The sequence below is a fragment of the Phoenix dactylifera genome, chromosome 8 (assembly GCF_051530095.1).
Source record: "Phoenix dactylifera cultivar Ajwa chromosome 8, Ajwa_hap1_PhDact_Kaust_v1.1, whole genome shotgun sequence".
Taxonomy (NCBI): Eukaryota; Viridiplantae; Streptophyta; class Magnoliopsida; order Arecales; family Arecaceae; genus Phoenix; species Phoenix dactylifera.
This window is the reverse complement of record NC_143197.1, coordinates 31,707,222-31,729,994: the sequence shown is the minus strand read 5'-3', so window position 1 is coordinate 31,729,994 and position 22,773 is coordinate 31,707,222. Positions and strand designations below refer to the sequence as shown.

Below are 22,773 nucleotides of genomic sequence, written 5' to 3'. Positions count from 1 at the left end.
AGAAATTAGCAAGTGCATGGGAATTAATTAGCTACATTTGATCCATCATTTTGATAACTAATGCCGACTTTTTATCCTAAGTACAAAAGTATCCCAATATTGTATGTGGAATATTGTGTGCACGTTAAGATGACTTTGGCTAGAATAGTTCTACCACGTATAGTGGTATTTTTCTAAACAAGGATTAAGAGGGCCAAGTTATAGCATCCTATGATAAATGTGACCTTGACTCCATCAACATAGCTCTTTCCATAACTTATCAAATAAGAAATCCGGCAGGGCCACCTCGAATTTAACATACATTTATCAATTAGTGACTACTCACTAAATCATTGTCTCCATTACAAGCCTGATATCACGGTTGAATAGCTCTTGAGGCTATCATTGATTCAATTGTCCTAATTTTCAACAATAGATCACAAATATAAAAGAATTGTGAGAGGTCTACCATTAACAACCACTGTGATAAGGGAGGAAGGAGAGCTTGAGAGGGAACTCTCATGATAAGAAGGAGAGTCTCTTTTGACGAGCTTTTTTTTTTTTGACTTGACCCTTGAGCCACATAATTGAGGAAAGATATAGGCTGACACCTATATTGATTTAATTAAATAAAAAAGAACTCACACGACGTCACCGTCAAGTAACGGCGAGGTCGGCCTGGCTCCTTAAACGGACCGGTTAACGTTCTGTTCTTCTTCCTTCCGTCATTTGAAATGGGGAAGGAATTCGAGCCCCAGCGGTCTCCTCTGGAATCCAAGAGGTCTTCTTGATGCAATCCGTTGTTTAGGGGCGGGTTTCGATTCATTTCCGCTTCTTCTTCTTCCTGCGTTTTTTGTTGTTTATATGGATGGCTGGGTTCTATCTCTCCGATTCGGTGTTTTCCTCCCAGTTTTGGCGGATTTTGGGATTTTCATGGTCTTAGGTCGATAAAGATCTGATCTTTTTGGTTGTGTTGGATTCCTGTTTTAAATTGCGTAAAGGATTTCCAAGAAATTAATGATTTTAGGGTTCTTCTCTCCGGTTTTCGGAGGGTTTTGGGGATTCCATGGTCGTAGTTCGTCAAAGGTCTCAGCTTTTTCGTTATCTATTCGGCTTGTTTGATTCCTGGTTCAAGATTTGGTTCCTGGTTTGATGAGGTTTCGGATAAATTAGCGTTTTTAATTAGGGTTCTCCTCTCCCCTTTTTTTGGACGATTTGGGATTCCTTGGCCGCTGATCGAGAAAGATTCCTTCTCTCTTGTCAGCCGATCAGTTATTTTCCTTGTCGTACATTTTATTGGGCACGTTTCTAAGAAATCTAGGGTTTTTGTTCATAGAAATCCGGGTTTGCGAAGATTTGTTGAGTTTGGGTTTAGGGGGTATCGGATTTCTTGTCTCTGATAGGAATTCGTGGGGTGGGATTTATGGAATGTGTCTGCGAGTGTTTTCTATGGGATGCGTTCCTTGAATGCGGTGGAGTTCGAAACCCCCCGGACGGATAGCATTTGAGAAGGAGGTAGAGGAGGCCATTAGAGTGCACAAGGAGATAAGAGAGAAAGAGCCATGGGAGAAGATCTCCTCACCTCTCTGTCCATGGAGAACCACCACCCATCCACTCTTCTTTCTATGGATCCCTCCGGCGGCCCGGCCTTGCTCTCCTCCCATGAGGACTTGTCCGACCGCGAGCTGATGATCCAGCGCCCGCCCGACATCAACCTCCCACTCTCCGCCGAGCGCTCCCCTCCCCAGCAATATTGGAACGATATCTTGGACGTCAGTCTTGGCTCTCAGGTCTATGATCCTGCGACTCTCCTGCACCTCCCCAGGGTCGGCGCAGCCCGCAAATGTGTCAAGAGAGGCGACAGCATCTGGGGCGCATGGTTCTTCTTCACCTTCTATTTCAAGCCAGCACTCTCCGAGAAATCCAAGGCCAAGACAACCCGAGATGGGAATGGCGTCTTAGGCTTCGACAAGTCCGAACTCCAGTTTGATGTGTTCTTGGTCCAGCACGACATGGAGAACATGTACATGTGGGTCTTCAAGGAGAGGCCGGAGAACGCGCTGGGCAAGATGCAGCTGAGGAGCTACATGAACGGGCACTCCCGCCATGGCGAGCCCCAATTCCCATTCAGCGCCGACAAGGGCTTCGTCCGATCCCACCGGATGCAGCGCAAGCAGTACCGTGGGCTGTCGAACCCTCAGTGTGTGCATGGTATTGAAGTGGTGAGGTCACCCAACTTGGCGGCTGTCACCGAGGTGGACCGCAAGAAGTGGATGGAGCTCACTGGCAGGGAGCTTAATTTCTCGATCCCGCTGGAAGCCAGTGATTTCGGGTCATGGAGGAATCTTCCCAACTCTGAATTTGAGCTCGAAAGGCCTCCTCCTCATTCGAAGGGCATTTTGCATCCCCACCCAAAGAATTTGCTTAATGGATCAGGTTTGAACTTGTTATCGCATTCTAATCATTCCAATGGTGATGGGATGGACCTTTCTCCAGTTTGCAGCAAGCGCAGGAAGGATCTCTTTCGACATGGGATGGATGAGGATTGCGGCTTGCCCCTGAATTCTTATTCGGAGAGAGCCCAAGACATGGACATACACCCGGTCGGGCCATCATGGTTGAATGACTTTAGCGGTGTGATGAGGCACATCTATGGGCCGGTAACTGCTGCAAAGACGATTTATGAGGATGAACGAGGTTACTTGATAATGGTTAGCCTGCCTTTTGCTGATCAACAGAGTGTGAAGGTTTCTTGGAGGAATAGTCTTACTCATGGGATAGTGAAGATACTCTGTGTCAGTACTGCTCGGATGCCATATGTAAAGAGGCATGATAGAACATTCAAGCTGACCGACCCTTCTCCTGAGCATTGCCCACCAGGGGAATTCATAAGAGAGATACCGCTTGCCACTCGAATCCCAGAAGATGCTAAGTTAGAAGCATACTATGATGAAACTGGCGCCGTGCTAGAAATAATGGTTCCTAAACATCGTGTTGGGCCCGAAGAACACGAAGTTCGTGTATGCTTGCGCCCTCCTCATCTTGGAGCTAATAATCTTATGTTGACCTGAACAGGTGGGAATAGCATGTGATGGGTGGTTTGGCCAATTTCCATTGTTTACTAACTATGCAGCATAAAAGGAAATTTGTGAAATGGAAGTGCATTCTTGCCATATTCAACTCTCCTTTGCAATTTGGTTTGGCTGAATATTCTTGGTGGTTTTTCATGTTTGGTTGGATATTTTTAGTGAGTTGCATGCTTGAATGTACTGACAAAATGTTGAGGTTTGAGAACATCTTTGGGAGTCATGTTGAAATTTTAGCATGAGGAATCATCAAGTTAAATTCGACTTTGATTGTTTTGTGGTAAATGACAAAATGCTTCAATGTACTGACAGAAGCATGACAAAATGCTTGGCTGCAAAGCCAGTGTTTGTGGTTCAAAAATATGTGTGCGTTCAAATTCATATACTTTCACTAAAAATCTGTCATGCTTCTGTTCTGTATGTGGTCGGAGATGCTTCAATGTGCTTATATACATTCTCAAAGTAATTCTATCCCTATACTCTTATGGAACCAGTAAATGTCCTTTGTTTATGTTCCTACTGAATATTTGTGTTTGTGTCAGCTTGAAGCGGACCGGTGATAAAAACTGTATAGCTAGTTAAAGATACACTGTCACTCAGTATATGTAAATACCTTTAGCATATCTGGGATATATCTAATAATTGTTGTAACTTGACCATCTGCGGGTTCTACTTCATCTCTAGGATGTACCATTGTATGATGGGTCGCAGTCAGTGCCGCTGAATGTCCAAAGCATTTCCTGTACATTTGTGTTTGCAACCCCTTTGCGATCATCTTATGTCCATGTATTCTGCTACTTTCTCTCTCTCACACACACAGACACCCCTTTTTTCTCAATTAGTCTTTTACTCGTTTTAAGGCTTTTATTCCATGAATGTATTGGTTTTCTTTTCTTGCCACGTTTGTGTTCTTTCTCTTGACCTGCAATGAAGCAATTCCTTGCATTGTTTGCCCTTATCTGATTTCTTAGCCTGCCGATACTGCTGTCATTGCCTTGACAGCCACAGATAAGGTTGATTTAGCCGAAGCTCCTGCTTATGTAGTTTTACAGTGTGCCCTCCGAAGATGGAGTTCGTGTTAGTTGTTCATTGGTTGATATATTTGAATTGTTCTCCATATTAGTGACTGTTGCTGGTGCATACCAATTTCTTGATCATTTTTTTTAACTTATCATCCTTGATAGCTTACAGTGACTGTTGTAAGATGACCATCGGTTTGAAATCTACATGTTATTATGGTGATCATAACTGAAATTGCTTATGCTGCGGGCTTTTTCCTCTTGCACGCTGTCGTAGATTGTCAATTCTGGAAGTTTACAATAAGTACTTGCTACTAGAGTATCTTATGATGCCCTACTCTCTCCTATAAAGAGTACGAGGATTGAAGAAGCAGCTCTTCAGAACAGTAAGCATGTAACATTCGGTGAAAGGATAGGGAAAACTATGCCAGGGGCCCGTGCAGCCAGAGCCATCGTGGAAAGACTAGAAGACAAGATTTCTTCTGCCGATGGAAAAGGCACAAGTAGCAGATGATCGCATAAAATGGCCAGATAGCTTAAAAGGTCTGTGTTTGGTACGGAACAAAAGAGCTTCATCTCAGTGCAGAAGATGAATGCAGAGAGTCCGCTTTTATTGGGACATCACCTGCCTTCTTTGTAGTGGATATGTAATGGTCATAAAAAGATGAACCTAGGAGGCAATACTCTCGAGGTGAGGATATTTAGGGTTCTAAACAAAGACTTCTGGTCCAAAATTTGCAGTCAGGCATGTTCGGAAGTCCAAACCACTGAATCCAACAATGAAACGTTATTTTTAAATATCCAAAATAAATCATGGAATGAAAATTTTAAAATATCTGCCTAGATGTTATGTTAGTTTACAATAGATACAGACATGAGTGCTGCATTCTATACCCAATCTACAAATATGGTCTAAATTATCAGCACAACCAATCCAAAAGCTACCCGGCATCAATGTTGCTTTTTCACAAATTTTCACTTCGTCAACCCACTGCCTTGCATATCGATAAGAGGCATTCCTGACATATAACCTGACTCAAACAAGTAGTAAAGACAGGAGTTCCCATGAACTAAGTTCCCCAATTCATGGGAAGACTAAACCAATATAGTCATGGAAAGACTAAACTAATCATCACAACAGATGCAACGCTCACTGTAGCCACCAGGAAAATAGAAACAAAAACTAGTAAGTTCGGGTGAACTGCAAAGACACCAAACACACCATGCTGCTACTAAAGCACCTCAAACGAGAAACTGGAGAGAGAAGGTGAATAAGCTCGGGTGTACTGCAAGACACCAAGCACGCATGCTACCATTCAAGCAATTTAATCAACTTCCTCAATCTTGGGCCCTGCACCACTGCTACCACCAGCTGCCGGAATGTCCTCGTCCATGCCACCAGCCATCCCTGCACCTGCGCCCTGGTACATCTTGGCAATGATTGGGTTGCAGATGCTCTCCAGCTCCTTCATTTTGTCTTCAAACTCATCTGCCTCAGCGAGCTGGTTGCCATCCAGCCAATTGATGGCCTGCTCAATGGCATCCTCAATTTTCTTCTTGTCAGCCTGTGGCAACTTGGCGGCAATCTTCTCATCTCTGATAGTGTTTCTCATGTTGTAGGCATAGTTCTCCAAAGCATTCTTCGCCTCCACCTTCTTTTTGTGCTCCTCATCCTCTGCCTTGTACTTCTCGGCCTCTTGGACCATCTTCTCGATCTCCTCCTTGCTCAACCTGCCCTTGTCATTGGTGATCGTGATCTTGTTCTTCTGCCCGGTGGTCTTGTCCTCAGCGGACACATTCAGGATGCCATTGGCATCTATATCAAAGCAAACATTGATCTGAGGCACACCTCGTGGAGCAGGAGGAATGCCGGATAGCTCGAATTTACCAAGAAGGTTGTTGTCCCTTGTCCGGGTTCTCTCACCCTCATAAACCTGAATCAGGACACCAGGCTGGTTGTCGGAATAGGTGGAGAAGACCTGTTCCTTCTTGGTTGGAATGGTAGTGTTCCTTGGAATCAAGACAGTCATAACACCTCCTGCAGTCTCCAAACCAAGAGAGAGAGGGGTAACATCCAGCAGCAGCAAGTCCTGGACCCTCTCATTGCCCTCCCCGCTCAAGATGGCAGCTTGGACAGCAGCACCATAGGCAACAGCCTCGTCGGGGTTGATGCTCTTGCAGAGCTCCTTCCCATTGAAGAAGTCCTGAAGAAGCTGTTGCACCTTGGGAATCCTGGTCGACCCACCAACAAGGACAACATCATGGACGCCGCTCTTGTCCATCTTAGCATCTCTCAGGCACTTCTCCACGGGCTCCATGCACTTTCTAAATAGGTCCATGTTGAGCTCCTCAAATCTGGCTCGGGTGATGGTGGTGTAGAAATCAATACCCTCATACAGGGAATCGATCTCAATGGTGGTCTGGGCAGTGGAGGAGAGAGTCCTCTTTGCTCTCTCACAAGCTGTCCTCAATCTCCTCAGGGCCCTGGGGTTGCCACTGATGTCTTTCTTGTTCTTCCTCTTGAACTCCTGAACAAAGTGGTTCACCATCCGGTTGTCAAAGTCCTCACCACCAAGGTGAGTGTCGCCAGCAGTCGCCTTCACCTCGAAGATGCCCTCTTCAATGGTGAGAAGAGAGACATCAAAGGTGCCACCACCAAGGTCAAAGATAAGAACATTCTTCTCGCCAGAGCTGCCAGCCTTCTTGTCAAGACCGTAGGCAATGGCAGCAGCGGTGGGTTCATTGATGATTCGCATGACATTGAGGCCAGAAATGACGCCAGCATCTTTGGTGGCCTGACGCTGGGAGTCGTTGAAGTAGGCAGGGACTGTGACAACTGCGTTCTTAATAGTAGAACCAAGGTAGGCTTCAGCAATCTCCTTCATCTTCATGAGGACCATGGATGAAATCTCCTCTGCAGAGAACTGCTTCTCCTCGCACTTGTACTGTACCACAATCATGGGCTTGTCACCAGGGCCTGGGATGACCTTGAAGGGCCATAGCTTCATATCATTCTGGACAGAGGGGTCGCTGAAACGTCTGCCAATCAATCTCTTCGCATCTGTGCACGACCATAACCACAAACAGAACAAAGATCGTCAGGGGTAAACGGGAAAAAAAGAAGAAGCAAGATGCAAAGTATTCCAAAAAGATAAAATAAACACAAGTCATGACAAGTAGCTATGTCCTCAATAAATCCTAAGAATTTTCAGTAGAATTGAAAGTGAGGATAATAATAGTTTATAGAACGATTCAGAAAGGCTTTCAAGATCACAATCTTATCAGTGAATACAATTTTGAACTTGAAATCAAGAAGACTAAACTTGATCCAGATCAAGTCAATTCGGCTTAGAATTCAAGCCTTTTACACTTTTCCGATTTACAACTATATAAATTGCTTAAATTGTAAAATAAATGCCTTCCCTAATTCGTTAATAAAGCCAGCATATCTAAAGATATATACACAGTTGGTAGCTTCGAATATTTATAAAGATATATACATTAACTATGTACATTATAAATCTAGCTCCACATGCATAGCTTAAGTTGTGCAATAAATATCTTCCATAATATTTTTATAAATCCCGTATTTCCAAAGAAAACACAAATTTTTGACACAGTTGATAGTTTCTTATATTTATAAACATATATACATTAAATATGTTACAGATCTCCAAGATATAGATGGAAAACAGGTTCCTGATGCAAAGCACGTCAATTAGACAAAATAAACAAGTTTCAAAATTTGTAAAAAAGTATTCGTAACAGCTTTTACATAACCCTAAGAATAACACGGATCATGTTGCAACTTTTCGTTGGATCTTTCCGAACAAAACTAAACATACACATAATTTGCTCCGATCCCTATAACAAAATCTAGAAAAAAAATGCAGAATTTTCCATTCATGAGAAAAATTATATCGAATATCTACAAGCTGGCAGGTTTTAAATAACTAGGAGCATAAAAGCTAAAAATAGAATAAATCAAAAATTAACTTCCCAAACCAACCCACAAATCAATCAAGTGACCAAAAATTTGATCTTTTTTTGGGGAAAAAAAAAATCCTCCACGATGACCAGCAAAAATACGACAAATTCAGAAAGCATATCAAAGACGCGTGAACAATTTCATCAAGATCTCAAACTTATAGAATTTCCATGAATTCTATCGCAACGTAGCACTACAAATGCTAGTAACTACGTAAAAAGCATAGCCTAGCAAACAGAGTAGGCGATCTGAACTTACCGAAGACGGTGTTGGTGGGGTTCATAGCGACCTGGTTCTTGGCGGCATCACCGATAAGCCTCTCGGTGTCAGTGAACGCGACGTAGGACGGGGTGGTGCGGTTCCCTTGGTCATTGGCGATGATCTCCACCCTATCGTGCTGCCACACGCCGACGCACGAGTAGGTCGTTCCGAGATCGATCCCGATCGCCGGACCTTCGGCTTTCGCCATGGCTTCTCTCGCAGATCTAATCGAAGAGAAGAATTATACAAAGAGAACGGAAAAAATAGAGATCAAAAGAGAGAATGTAAGTGCGAGGAGGCGAGGCGTAGAAAGGGCGCGCTTTTATCGGATGGGCTCCGATTCCAGAAGGTTCGAGCGGGGGAAGCCTGGCCATTGGATTGGTGGGAGATGGACGGCGTGTAAAGGGGTTGGTCGTTCTCGGAGAATTCGTGCACGCTCTGGAGAATTCGAGAAGCGTCTTTGCTTCAGGTTTTTCCGATCGAGTGGGGAAGCCGGCGCGCCTGCTCCTCCACTCCGCTTCTGCCACCTTACGACATCCGAAAGGATGATGGAATCCTGTCGGTACCTGGCCCCACTCAGTTGGACCGGACCGGCCGGGAGGATAAATATGAATCCTCTCTCTCTCTCTCTCTCTCTCTCTCTCCTTTTTTTTTATTGAACATATGGTAGCTCAATACATATTAGTATTGATGATGATGCATGTTCTGACAAGCTTGGCATAACAAGACTAGAGATTATAAATAATATTTCTTTTTTTGCACTTAGGGCTCGTTTGGTTCGCGGGAAGTATTTTCCCTCATAGGAATATGATTCCTGGGAATCAGATTCCTAGGAAGAGGATACCTAGGAAAGTACTTTTGACATGTTTGGTTAACCATGGGAAAGTGACTAATTTCCAAAGTGCTTATGTTTGGTTGACCATCCACTTTCCTAGGAAAGTTATGTATAATTCCTATTATGCCCTTAATAAAAATTAGGTCTTTAATGCCTCTTTAATGCTTCTTTAATGCTGAAGGGTCTTTTTGGGAAAAAATAAAAAAGGAGTTATTCCCACCTCATGGGAAAGTAACTTTTCCATGTTTCTCATGGGAAAGACTTTCCCATGAAATGTGGGAATCATATTCCCATGGGAATACCACTTTCCCATCTCTCTCCTTTGAAAACTCCAACCAAACAAGAGGCATTTCATTACTTTTCCGTTGACCACACTTTCCCCCCTCATTTTCCTGCGAACCAAACGAGCCCTTAGTTTTTTTTCTTCCCTCTACACTTCGAGGATGGTAGCAACCAATGATGCATTAGCTCACTCCAAAATTGCTTTAATATATTAGTTTAATTACAATCTACATAATTAGGTCACTTACTTAGCGTACTTATGCTTTGGAAAATCTCTCTAGCCATATCCTAATAAAAACACATTGTATAGGAATGTAAATATGTTATGCATCTCATCTACAAAATTTCAGATTCTTGGCTAGGATAAGCATTGAAAGTCAAATAGAAAGTGGGGAGAGAAAAAAATTACACTCGCGCAGCATGGGGGGGCGCGCGCGCATATATATATTTGTTGCTGGAAATTGGACCCGGGGGCGGCCGCGAACCGAGGAGGAGGAGCTCCGGCGAACATTGGCGGGCAGCGATCCGTCGGCGAGCGGCGTCCTCCGTGGGGGGCCTGCAAAAAGCCGGTGGCCGGGGTTTCCGGCGCCGGCCCTCCGATGCTTAAGTCAGAGGGGGGCTTAATTTTGGAGAAGGAGAGGGATTGTATTTCCAAATCCGAAGCCTCCCTTGGGAGGAAGAAGCCCCCTCTTTTTAGAGGGAGAAGCTCCCCTTTTATAAGGAGAGTGGCAGGGTTACCTGTGATGTGACTGGACGAATTAATGGGTTACCGTCACGATTGGACATGGGCGTGGAAGTAATGAGTTGCCGTGGATGGCCCGTTCCCATCATGGGAGATGGCGTGCAGCCAGAATTTGCTTGAGGCGCGCAGTGCAGTACATTCTTGGGAATGATGAGGCGTTGACAGTCGTAGCAGAGTATGGTTCCTAATTAATATGTCGTGGCGTGGCCGGCAAGTAAAACATGGTGCGGTAAGGCTGCTGCAGGGGATGGCCGCAGCATATAGACGACGAGGTCGGCCTTCTGAGGTCAGCTCAGCCTTTTGGTCTCGGCCTGCTGTGCTCGGCCTTCTGTGCTCGGCCTTCTGAGCTCGGCAGCCTTCTGTGCTCGGCAGCCTTCTGGTTCGGCCTTCTGTGCTCGGCAACATGGATGAGCTCGGCTCGGCCTGCTGTGCTCGGCCTTCTAGCCTTAGTCTTCTGAGCTCGGCAGCCTGGATGAGCTCGGCAGCCTTCTGAGCTCGGCTCGGCCTATGAGTTCGGCCTGGATGGGCTCGACAGCTTTTGTGCTCGGCCTTCTGGCCTTAGTCTTCTGAGCTCGGCAGCCTGGATGATGAGCTCGACTCAGTCTTCTGAGCTCGGCTCGATCTTCTGAGCTCGGCTTGCATGGATGAGCTCGGCCTGCATGGTGAGCTCAGGCTTGTTGTCAGATTTGGCGCGCTTTAATTGTACGTGTGGGGCGGTCTATTTTTTCCCCCAACACTACCCCCCGACTTCCGAGTTCGAGCTGCTTTTTGGCTCGGACGAAGAAAGTAGTCCAGTCGTCGATCATCCTGTAATATAGCCAAATGTATATGGAGATGTGCGTGCCAAGTAGGGTGTACCTCTCATGCAGTTGGAGTCAAGTGCTTCAGGTCGACTCAGCAGCCTTCTTTGGCTTGTGGTCGACTCAGCTCTCGAGAACGTCGAGACGACGCGACAGATCTTCCGCGTCGCACTTCTCCCAGCTGACAAGGTAAAAATTCAGGCCGTGAGCCCTTTTTTTACTGTCGGAGTCGAGCGTCTCACGCCGAGGTCGGCAGCTTTGCTCCTCGACTAACTTTTGTGGATGCTCTTTTGTTCGGGGTCCGCTTTCTAGGGACGCCGGCACAATAGGAGAAATAGTTGCCATTGGAGATCTGTGTGGGCGTTGTTTTGTTGTTATCCACGAACATTTTGGGGGTGCTTTGTTGTCAATCACGAACGTTTTGGGGGGCCGCGAAGGTACTACCCCGTCATCCCGAGGTCGAGGGAGCTCGGGCTCACTGTCGACTCGTCGGGGCATCTCGACCTTAGTCGAGGAGGCGCTACGGGGGCCGCGAAGGTACTACCCCGTTGTTGGTGTTGAGCGCCACGGAGGGCCGCGAAGGTACTACCCCGTCTTCCCGAAGTGTCGAGGGGTCTGGGCACGCACTGTCGACACTCGGGGCATCTCGACCTTAGTCGAGGAGGCGCTACGGGGGGCCGCGAAGGTACTACCCCGTTGTTGGTGTTGAGCGCCACGGAGGGCCGCGAAGGTACTACCCCGTCTTCCCGAAGTGTCGAGGGGTCTGGGCACGCACTGTCGACACTCGGGGCATCTCGACCTTAGTCGAGGAGGCGCTACAGGGGGCCGCGAAGGTACTATCCCGTTGTTGGTGTTGAGCGCCACGGAGGGCCGCGAAGGTACTACCCCGTCTTCCCGAAGTGTCGAGGGGTCTGGGCACGCATTGTCGACACTCGGGGCATCCCGAACTTAGTCGGGGCATCATTGGAGATACATACAGGAGATGGATTCCGTTGGCGATCGTGCGCCCTTATTCGGAGCGGGGCGACGTTGGAGATAGGGATACCCGTAGGTCGTTTTTTGGATTCTCCGACCTGAAAATAGATGAAATATTGAAATTATTTGAAGGCAAAGTGGCATCCTGTACCTTTTGGAGATATTTTGATGCCTCTCGAGCTTCGAAGTCCCTCAGGACTTGGCTCAGCACCGGCCTTCTTTGGCTCGATTGTCTGAGAGGGGTGTTCTGCGCTCGGGCTTCTGAGCTCGGGCTTATGAGCTCAGCAGCCTTCTGGTCTCGGCCTTCTGAGCTCGGCCTGCATGAGCTCGGCCTGGATGAGACTGCTGCAGGTCGTGGCTGCAGCATGTGGATGACGAGCTCGGACTTCTGAGCTCGGCTCGGCCTGCATGAGCTCGGCCTGGATGAGACTGCTGCAGGTCGTGGCTGCAGCATGTGGATGACAAGCTCGGCCTTCTGAGCTCGGCTCGGCCTGCATGAGCTTGGCCTGGATGAGCTCGGCAGCCCTCTGTGCACGGCCGGGGCTTCGGTGATGGCGACGCTCTGAAGGAGAGCAACGTCACGAGCGCCGTCGTAAGGACTTACATCCATGAGGAGGGAGTACATAACTCTCCTTCTTCAGACCTCAGCTTTTATTTCTCTTTCCCTCCAACTCGTTGATGTGAGACTTGGGCTACTACTTCTCACTAGTTGCCCCCACGTACGTCGTTGTAGCGGGAGCCATGCCTGATTCGAGATGGCTCGGGAGAAAGTTTCTTCCTCTGCTTAACATGAACCCGTGGAGGCGGCACAGGAGGAGCCTCCACTTGTTGCAGGCTTTGGGCTGCAATGGCTAGCGCTTGGACTTGCTGCACTAGCGCGTCGAAGTGCTCGGGTTGGACTTGTGGAGCTTGATCTGCCGGAGGTCTTGGTGATGGATTCTGGACTGAGCGCCCGGGGCTTGGAGCATGATGCCGGGAGGTATCAGAGACTCCTCTGCTCCTTAGTTTCATGGCCACAACTCGGGCCCTTCCTCTAGCGCCAACTGTTGCTGGAAATTGGACCCGGGGGCGGCCGCGAACCGAGGAGGAGGAGCTCCGGCGAACATTGGCGGGCGGCGATCCGTCGGCGAGCGGCGTCCTCCGTGGGGGGCTTGCAAAAAGCCGGTGGCCGGGGTTTCCGGCGCCGGCCCTCCGATGCTTAAGTCAGAGGGGGGCTTAATTTTGGAGAAGGAGAGGGATTGTATTTCCAAATCCGAAGCCTCCCTTGGGAGGAAGAAGCCTCCTCTTTTTAGAGGGAGAAGCTCCCCTTTTATAAGGAGAGTGGCAGGGTTACCTGTGATGTGACTGGACGAATTAATGGGTTACCGTCACGATTGGACGTGGGCGTGGAAGTAATGAGTTGCCGTGGATGGCCCGTTCCCATCATGGGAGATGGCGTGCAGCCAGAGTTTGCTTGAGGCACGCAGTGCAGTACATTCTTGGGAATGATGAGGCGTTGACAGTCGTAGCAGAGTATGGTTCCTAATTAATATGTCGTGGCGTGGCCGGCAAGTAAAACATGGTGCGGTAAGGCTGCTGCAGGGGATGGCCGCAGCATATAGACGATGAGGTCGGCCTTCTGAGGTCAGCTCAGCCTTTTGGTCTCGGCCTGCTGTGCTCGGCCTTCTGTGCTCGGCCTGCTGTGCTCGGCCTTCTGAGCTCGGCAGCCTTCTGTGCTCGGCAGCCTTCTGGTTCGGCCTTCTGTGCTCGGCAACATGGATGAGCTCGGCTTGCATGAGCTCGGCTCGGCCTTCTGAGCTCGGCTCGGCCTGCTGTGCTCGGCCTTCTGGCCTTAGTCTTCTGAGCTCGGCAGCCTGGATGAGCTCGGCAGCCTTCTGAGCTCGGCTCGGCCTATGAGCTCGGCCTGGATGGGCTCGACAGCTTTTGTGCTCGGCCTTCTGGCCTTAGTCTTCTGAGCTCGGCAGCCTGGATGATGAGCTCGACTCAGTCTTCTGAGCTCGGCTTGATCTTCTGAGCTCGGCCTGCATGGATGAGCTCGGCCTGCATGGTGAGCTCAGGCTTGTTGTCAGATTTGGCGCGCTTTAATTGTACGTGTGGGGCGGTCTATTTTTTCCCCCAACAATATTAATTATGTATATATATATATATATATTATGTATATATATATTATGTATATATTTATATATATATATATGTATACATATATATATATATATATATACATACATATACATACGTATATATTTATTTGCGTACGTGGCCCAGCCGAACATATTTACACTCCGGTTCTACTGTCCCACCGCCCCGCCCCGCCCCGCCCCGCCCGTTTGGCGAGCAGTGGTTCCGCTCCTTCTTTTGAACCAGGTGTTTGATGAATTCTCGCACTACGCGCGCCGCGCCAAATAAACGACGAGCTGGCTGGGTGGTGCAAGAAGATCCCAGCGCTCCGACCCAAGCCCGCCACCCCTTCTCCTCTTATTCTCTCCCTCCAAAATCTCTCCACGCTCTCATGCCCGCCCGCAGAAGCCACCCCGAATGGGTTCCGCCTTCTCTCCGACCACCCGAACCCCGAGGTCTCCCTCTTCCTACAAAAAGGCTTCGCAGAGATCTCCAACCTTCTCACTGGAAGAACAATCCACTGCCTTTCTATTCGGCGCTCCATTCACCTCAGCCTATTCCACTACAACACCCTCATCAACTTGTACTTCAGATTCGGCCGATTGGAAACCGCGCTCAAAGTGTTCGATCACATGCCTCAAAGAAACGATGCCTCTTGGAATACAGCAATTTCTGGCTGTGTTCGAGTGGGTTCCTTTGCTAAAGCTGTTGAATTGTTCCGAGAGATGAGGGAAGACGGCATCGAGCCCAACAAGTTTGTGCTCGCAAGCCTCCTGACGGCCTGTAACCGGTGGGCAGAGATGGTTGGAAAAGGTATCGAAATCCATGCTTTTGTTTTGAAAATTGGGATGATGAGTAATGTATATGTTGGAACTGCACTGCTGCATTTGTATGGCAGTTATGGATTCTTGTCTGATGCTCAGAGACTCTTTCAGGAGATGCCCGAGCGGAATGTTGTCTCCTGGACTGCCTTAATGGTGAGCTTTTCCACAAATGGGTATCCACAGGAGGCCGTCAAGGCTTATAGGTGGATGAGGCGGGAAGGAGTGGTTTGCAATCAAAACTCCTTTACGACAGCAATTAGTTCTTGTTGGTTGCTCAAGGATGAGAAGTTGAGCCTTCAAGTTATTGCCCATGTCGTGGTTGCTGGATTTGACACTGATGTTTCGGTGGCAAACTCTCTGATAACATTGTTTGGGAATCTGGGGAGATTAGAGGAAGCTGAACGCATCTTTAACCAGATGGAACAAAAGGACCCGATATCTTGGAATTCGATGATATCAATATATTCACGAGAGGGAATGCACAAGGAGTCTTTGCAGTTGTTTTCAGACATGCGTCATGGTAATATCAAGCCAGATACCACCACTTTCTCCAGTTTAATAACAGCATGTAGCTGTTTGGATCATCTGAAGTGGGGAAAGGGACTTCATGCCCTAAGTGTTAAAAATGGTCTTGATTTATTTGTTTCTGTGGCCAATGCCCTTGTTAATATGTACTCCACGGCAGGGAAGTACAAAGAGGCAGAGTTGTTGTTTCGTGACATGCCCAAAAGAGATCTGATTTCATGGAACTCTATGATCTCTTCCTACATCCAGAGCGGGCAATGCACGGATGCCTTGAAGCTTTTAGCTCAACTGATTCGAACAGAGAAAGAAACAAATCATGTGACATTTGCTAATGCACTCGCCGCATGTTCTAGTCCTGAGGCTCTATTTGACGGCAAGACTGTTCATGCCCTCACAATTCACATTGGTCTCCAAGAGAACTTGTTGGTGGGTAATGCTTTAATCACCATGTATGGGAAATGCAATGCTATGAGAGAAGCTGAGTTGGTGTTTCAAACAATGCCTGATCGTGATGTTGTTACGTTCAACGCACTCATAGGGGGACATGCAGAGAATGAAGTGCAAAGGGAGGCAGTGCTAGTATTTAATTGGATGAGAGAATCTGGAATAATGGTAAATTACATCACCATGGTGAACGTCCTTGGGGATTGCTCCACTCCAAATGACCTGCTGAAGTATGGAAAGCCGCTTCATGCACATATAGTATCCACTGGATTTGAATCAGATAAGTATGTAAAGAATTCTCTGATAACAATGTATGCCAAGTGTGGTGATTTGGATTCCAGTGCATTTATCTTTGATGGCTTGGCCAACAAAACTGCAGTTTCATGGAATGCTATGATTGCTTCAAAAGCACACCATGGTCATGGAGAGCATGCTTTAAAGCTCTTTATGGAAATGCAGCATGCTGGAATTTCTTTAGATCAGTTCAGTCTCACCAGTGGCCTTGCAGCTAGCACAAGTTTGGCATCACTTGAGGAAGGACAGCAACTTCACGGTCTGATTACTAAACTTGGATTTGATTTGGACATTCATGTGGTAAATGCTGCAATGGATATGTATGGAAAATGTGGAAAGATGGATGATATGTTGAAATTACTCCCTGAGCCTACTGAACGATCCCAGCAATCATGGAATATTTTAATATCAGGGCATGCAAGACATGGTTGCTTTGATCAGGCTGAAGATACCTTTGAACAGATGCTTTCAGTAGGACGGAAACCTGATCATGTTACCTTTGTTTCTCTTCTCTCTGCTTGCAATCATGCAGGCCTAGTAGACAAAGGTATTGGTTACTACAATGCAATGACTTCAGAATTTGGTATCTCCCCAAGAATAGAGCACTGTGTCTGTATGGTTGATCTACTTGGACGTTCAGGGAGGCTTGTTGAAGCAGAGAGGTTTATTGAAGACATGCCTGTGTCACAAAATGATCTAATTTGGCGTAGTTTGCTGTCTTCCAGTAGAACTTACAGAAATTTGGATATTGGTAGGAAAGCTGCCCGACGCCTTCTTGAGTTAGACCCTTTAGATGACTCAGCTTATGTTCTTCTATCGAATGTTTATGCTACCAATGGAAGGTGGGAAGACGTCGACAAATTGAGAATGCATATGAAGTCAATCAATTTGAAAAAGAGACCAGCTTGCAGTTGGATTAAGGTGAAGAATGAAGTGAGTTCCTTTGGCATTGGGGACAGGAGTCACCCGCAGGCGCTGCGGATCTATTCAAAGTTGGAAGAGATTTTGAAAATGGTTAAACAAGTGGGTTATGTTGCTGATACCTCCTTCGCATTGCATGACACAGACGAAGAACAGAAAGAGCATAACCTTTGGAGCCACAGTGAGAAGCTTGCTCTGGCATTTGGGCTACTGAATGTGCCAGAAGGATCTACCATAAGGGTATTTAAGAATCTTCGAGTTTGCGGGGATTGCCATATGGTTTACAAATTGGTTAGCAAGGCTGTTGATCGGGAAATAGTGCTGAGGGATGCGTACAGGTTCCACCATTTTAGAGGTGGAGAGTGTTCTTGCTTGGATTATTGGTAACGGTATATTGAGAAAAATAATTGTCAGAAATCCTCAGTTGTGCAGTCTGTTTTTCAACTCTATTCTTGAAGCGACACTGCTTCTGCTGAGTTATGTATTGATTATTTGTTTTAATTTATTGATATGGGAATAGGTTAAATTTGATATTCTGCATTTTTCTGAATCTGCTCTGCGTTCCTGAAGCTTTATTATTGTTGAGAAATTGCCTCAAGGTCTTTCTTAGTCCTTCGTTGTGTATCACATGGCTGAACTAGGTTCTCTTACTAGATCCAAGGCCTTCTATGAGAAGCCAAGCTCGCAACTGTGAAGTGACACCTTTTGAATCCAAGTCCCTGGAGTTCGCTAAATCTAGTGTCTTCCAAACCAAGAAAGCTGAAAGCAGAGGTAACTACCATAGTTCCCTGCTACTGTGATTCGAAATCAATCTATTGTTAGTTGTTCTATGTTGTAAATAACTTGAGCTGGATAAGTTTTGCTGAGAACAATACTGAGAAACAATTGCAAAAGGATTTTATTATTGACTATTGCAATCTCAAAATACTCAATTTTGAGCATTATTTTCAAACTAGTTGAAGTCGATTACATGAATCCTTTTCTTCCATTCTACACGATTTAAGACCATGCTTTTTGAAGGATATTGAGATATCAAGTTCTAAAACTACTTCATCCCGTGAGTTGTTGTAATTCAAAAATAAAACAAGAAAAAAGAATAAGGGGAAAGCTTATGTGGTGAGCCATTCGGGTGGTACTCTATGGATCCGAGGAAAGAGCTGCCGAGACTCTGTGATGTTTTATTTTCAGATTTTATTGGTTGTATCCGTACTCGTGTTGTATGATGCATCCGCTCTAGCCAAAAAAAAGAAAAAGAAAAAAGAAAAAAAAAACCAGTTCAATGGGATGTGACAATCAAAACATTAAATTAAAGAGGTTCAGCTTTCTGTAGGTCTAACTTTTATTGCACTATGGACAACGATGACCAAGTTTGGGCAGATAAATTATCAACATGACTTATGTGGACTCCAATCCCTAACTATGAAAAATGTCACATGACAGTATGACACTAGTAACATTAACTAAACATCTAAGATAAAATAGATTTTTTTAATTCTTTTCCTGGTATAAAAAACAGAGCTTCGAAACAAGATCCCTAGAAGACCATGAATTTAAATAGTCCTTGGGATAAACAACTTTTCTCATAAGGGTGAAAAGTAAACGTCGCTCTATTTCCTTACCTCTGCATCTTTATATTCAGTTTCTTGTTTATTGTTTGTATGAGAATTTTGCCTTCTTAAGATTTAAGTTTTTTGACAATACAATTGACAACTATTGAAGGAGATCATTCTCATATGACAAATTCCAAACAAATTAAGTCCAATCACCTGAAGGGTTACACTTCCATAAAATACTCTTCATGCAACAAGATAATTACCTTTTTGCAACAAATTAGAGTTTATAAATTTTAAGTATGTTTCAGATTACCCAAGCACAAAAGCTCCGTGCTATAGAGAAAAAAGGGGAAAAATGTAAAATGAACCAAAATATAAGAAAATAGACTTGTATCATTAATTTAAATTTGCTTAGATTTTGTCAGTTCTAATCAGATCATGTTTGATTTTATGTATTTACAACTGATCTAATTAGAGTTCCTATAGCCCAACTTTGAACTCACACCTAGCAAAACCAAGATGGGACAGCTGCTTGGTCTCTTCCCGTGGCTTGCAAGTAGGAGAGTTAATGGAAGGCTCCCATGTCACTTTGGACCATGCCTTTAGGGCTGTTAATGGTCTGGGGTGACTAGTGGTTTGGGCCAATCTTCCACTCTCGATGAATTCTAATTTGTACTTTTAGGGTTCAGGTTAACCTTGAGCCAAGCCACTTTGGACCATGTTCGTTGGGACTTGATCGACCCGGGACATCAACCACATGCCGAATTCAGGCTTCACCCAATCTGGCCATTGAGAACCCAAAAACCATCAACTTCGATCACCTCCAGCCACAACTGTGGTGCATATGTACAGTTCTGCTAAGCAGTGGATGTAACAAAGATCTAAGCCCTGTTAACCATTATTGAGTCTTTAAGCGATTTCTTTGAGAAAGCTTAGCATTGTCTTCCTCAATTGTTAACCTCCAAATCTCCAGTTGTGGTGATTTAAATGGTTATCCATTGCTGGTTTGATCTAATTAAATGGATCTATTTATACTAAACATTGAAGAGAGTTTTTTGTTTTCATTTAGTTGACCCTGTGGTTATGTAGCATCATGGAGTGATCTGGCTGGAATAAGTTTTTGAAAATAGTCTGGTTGGAATAGATTAACAATTTGCCATGCTTGTCTGTGGGAAGCAAAACATGAAGCAAATATTGATGATCAGTATTATGAAAGATTTCCCATAAATGCAAGTTATATAGGAGTAAGGAGGCGGATTAGATTATTGTATTGTTATAACTCTCACTTACTTTATAAATATACGATCTCACACCATAACTTCAACTTTTTGATGGCATTATTGTAACAATTCATCCAGAACCTCATCTAAAATGACTAATCGAAAAATATTATTTGGATTCTTTGGTCCTATATAATATAAGTATCTAATTATTTACGTCTGCATAGATTCTCCCAATTATTCTACGAAAAATGATATCTGAATTTATGTGGCAGGCTTTATAATATTTGTAGCCAAGTCACGAGCCTTACTCGTGGATTTGTTACATCACAAATCTCAAAGCAAAATCAAGAGCAGATGCTGCCTTTAGGGTATTTGGTGAGCATGGGATCCAACCTGTCTCGAAAAATACCATACGGCTATTTCTTTCTATTGTCATGCAAGAATTGTTTATCGCTTCTTAGCTCATCTTAAAGATTAGAAAGCCATCTCAACGTGATTAGGATAAAAAATTATGGGAGTAAAAGCTTCAAAGAAACTTCAGGAACCCATGGGCTGAGCCAAGTAGCCAACCATGTGGAGATAAAACGGAGACCGTTCTTCGTTTCTAATATTCAAAATAATGGGACGTAAGAAAACCTAACCATCTTATCAGTGATATCGACCATTTCCACCAGCATCCACGGTCCACGGATGGCAACCCGTCGCGGCCCGAAACCATGTCCAAACTCGGCCTCGAAAAAAAAAAAGTAGTACATTAGATGCACCAAGAAAATAAAAAGAAACCTATCCTGCCTCAAAATCCCATCCCCAGTCGCTTCACGCAGCGGCCGCCTCGAGTGCGGCGGCCGCGGCGGCGCTGTCCCTGCCACCCTCGCCCAGATCACCCTCCACCACGGCGGCCACCGCGACCTCACCTCCTACGGCGTCAGCCTCGTCGACGGCTTCAACGTGGGCATGACCGTCACGCCGCACGAGGGCAAGGGCCAGTGCCCCGTCGTCGGCCGCCGAAACAAATACAACAGCCCTCGCACGTGCCGGGCGTCCTCGTACTTGGAATTCTTCAAGCACGCGTGTCCGGCCACCTTTACGGCTTTACGTAAGCTTATGACAGCCCTTCTCTCATCCATAACTGCGAGTCTCCCCAAGAGCCTAAGGTCATCTTCTGTCACTGATCTTGAAGCCTGCGTGCTTCCATTTATTATCTCGCTACAACTCTCCTGGTTCAACTCTATCATTAGGAAGCAGCTTGTTGCGCCCTCTCTCTCTCTCTCTCTCTCTCTCTCTCTCTCCATGTTGCTATCTTATACTCTCAAAGAAGGTGAAGTTGTGGACGGGTTGATGCAATGGCCAGTCAGGCCAGCTATGGTTTTCTCTGGTTTTCCGGCAGCAGGAGGGGAGATGGCGCTGTGGACCTGTGGGTTGTGGGGCAGGTCTTTGAGAGCCGTGCAGTGCAGCAATGGTGGACAGGTGGTACGCCGCTTTTAGAGAAGGGAAAGGTTGCGGGGCGTGCCTGAACAAGGGTTTTTTTTTCTTCTTTTTTATTTCTAAAAGAGAAGATGGGGAAGACAAGGTTAAAAGGAGGGGATTAGAAAAAGTTACGGAAAATAAAGGATTTAAACTAGTAATTAACTAAAGTTTGTTTGATTTGATGGATGTGACGCTGTGTTTTGTTTAAAACAAAGAGGGGACAAAAAGCCTAGATAATGATGTTAACCGTTTTTATTAAACTAAAGTTACCGGATGGAAACATAATTATGTATTAGAGTATCAGACTAGGCCGAGTATTTTTTAATTACGCATTTTTGGAGGATGGAAATGAAAAAGAAAAATTCATAGGCTTTTTGCTGTAATTTTGGAGCTTGCCCTAGCCGGCATGGTGAAATTTCCAAGCCCAACCAGCAGAGAATTCTCTTCAAGATATATTGGATCACTCCGTAAAGCCAGGCCCATAAAGCCCATGTGGTGACGAACAGTCATGGCATGTTTTCTTAGAAGTTCTTTGGATATTTGGCCTTGAGACTTGACATGTTAGTATAATATCTTATATATTTTTGAGAAATATGGCAACTTATCCTCTCACGCATGCTTCACTTCATCTATTTGTTTATCCATTATCATACTCCAAGACTGACAAAAAAACACACTTCCAATTTATATGATGCAATTCCTTAGTGATATCCAGATTGAAATAAGCATGATGACGAGAAGAGCATTCACAATCCAAGCATAATGATGTCATATGATTTCAACGCTTAATCTCAAGTATTCTTACTTAAATCACGCATCACTGTAAACAATGCATCATTACATTCACATGAATCATAATTAATTGGATTTGGACTAGGATGGATTTATGCCCCATTCTATTGCACACAGAACACAGTTGGAATACACTACTGTACGACAGCAAACCAAAAGAAACGCAAGCTTTATAAACTTTAAGCCTTCTAACTCCACCACTAACTTGATCGCACTTTCAGTGGTAGCTGAGAAGAGGTCGGTGGCACAAGCAATCCACAGATACTGAAGGATACATGAAGTCAAAGTCTAAATGGATGTCTTCTAGGCCCAGTGATCATGAACTAGATTCCATTTCTCGGTTGTGGATCAGTGCAGCTTGCTGGTTTGAATTGGAAAAGCAGAAGGATTTTTTTCTACTCAAAAAACCAAGAGCAGGCTGGAGGGATGGAGGGCATCCTCATTATCCATGATGGGGAGAGTGACACTGGTCAGGGCAGTGCTGGGATCTATACCGGTGTATCTCATGGCCAACACGGTGGTTCCCAAGACGATCCTGTTAAGGATCGAGCGCCTTCTTCGGAACTTCCTGTGGGGGTCATACGATGGAGGTCACGGAGTGCACCTGGTCGCCTGGGAGCAGGTTTGCCGCCCCACTAGTGAGGG

The 22,773-nt window shown here is 45.5% G+C and overlaps 4 protein-coding genes across 5 annotated transcripts; 3 read left to right on the top strand and 1 right to left on the bottom strand.

Moving 5' to 3' along the window:
- The first annotated feature begins 612 nt into the window (after window positions 1-612).
- Window positions 613-3,159, top strand: LOC103716518 (uncharacterized). Its single transcript, XM_008804543.5, has one exon. It carries the CDS (start codon window positions 1,542-1,544, stop codon window positions 3,048-3,050), a length of 1,509 nt encoding a protein of 502 aa, XP_008802765.4. The 5' UTR covers window positions 613-1,541; the 3' UTR covers window positions 3,051-3,159.
- Window positions 3,160-5,045: 1,886 nt separating this feature from the next.
- LOC103716519 (heat shock 70 kDa protein 4-like) lies at window positions 5,046-8,978 on the bottom strand. Its single transcript, XM_008804544.6, has 2 exons — window positions 8,331-8,978; window positions 5,046-7,145 (listed from the first exon to the last, which is right to left on the bottom strand). The coding sequence occupies exons 1-2, from the start codon at window positions 8,539-8,541 to the stop codon at window positions 5,410-5,412; spliced, it is 1,947 nt and encodes a 648-aa protein (XP_008802766.1). The 5' UTR covers window positions 8,542-8,978; the 3' UTR covers window positions 5,046-5,409.
- A 5,290-nt stretch (window positions 8,979-14,268) lies between these two features.
- On the top strand, window positions 14,269-17,624 carry LOC103716520 (Tetratricopeptide repeat (TPR)-like superfamily protein). Of its 2 annotated transcripts, XM_008804546.6 has the most exons (2): window positions 14,269-14,898; window positions 15,021-17,624. In XM_008804546.6, exon 2 carries the CDS (start codon window positions 15,024-15,026, stop codon window positions 17,478-17,480), a length of 2,457 nt encoding a protein of 818 aa, XP_008802768.4. In that variant the 5' UTR covers window positions 14,269-14,898; window positions 15,021-15,023; the 3' UTR covers window positions 17,481-17,624. The 2 variants fall into 2 exon arrangements, with proteins under 2 accessions (XP_008802768.4, XP_008802767.4); XM_008804545.5 differs by having other exon boundaries at window positions 14,275-17,624.
- A 137-nt stretch (window positions 17,625-17,761) lies between these two features.
- On the top strand, window positions 17,762-21,148 carry LOC148702818 (osmotin-like protein). Its single transcript, XM_088702151.2, has 3 exons — window positions 17,762-17,864; window positions 20,681-20,896; window positions 20,971-21,148. The coding sequence occupies exons 1-3, from the start codon at window positions 17,762-17,764 to the stop codon at window positions 21,039-21,041; spliced, it is 390 nt and encodes a 129-aa protein (XP_088558277.1). The 3' UTR covers window positions 21,042-21,148.
- The last annotated feature ends 1,625 nt before the right edge of the window (window positions 21,149-22,773 follow it).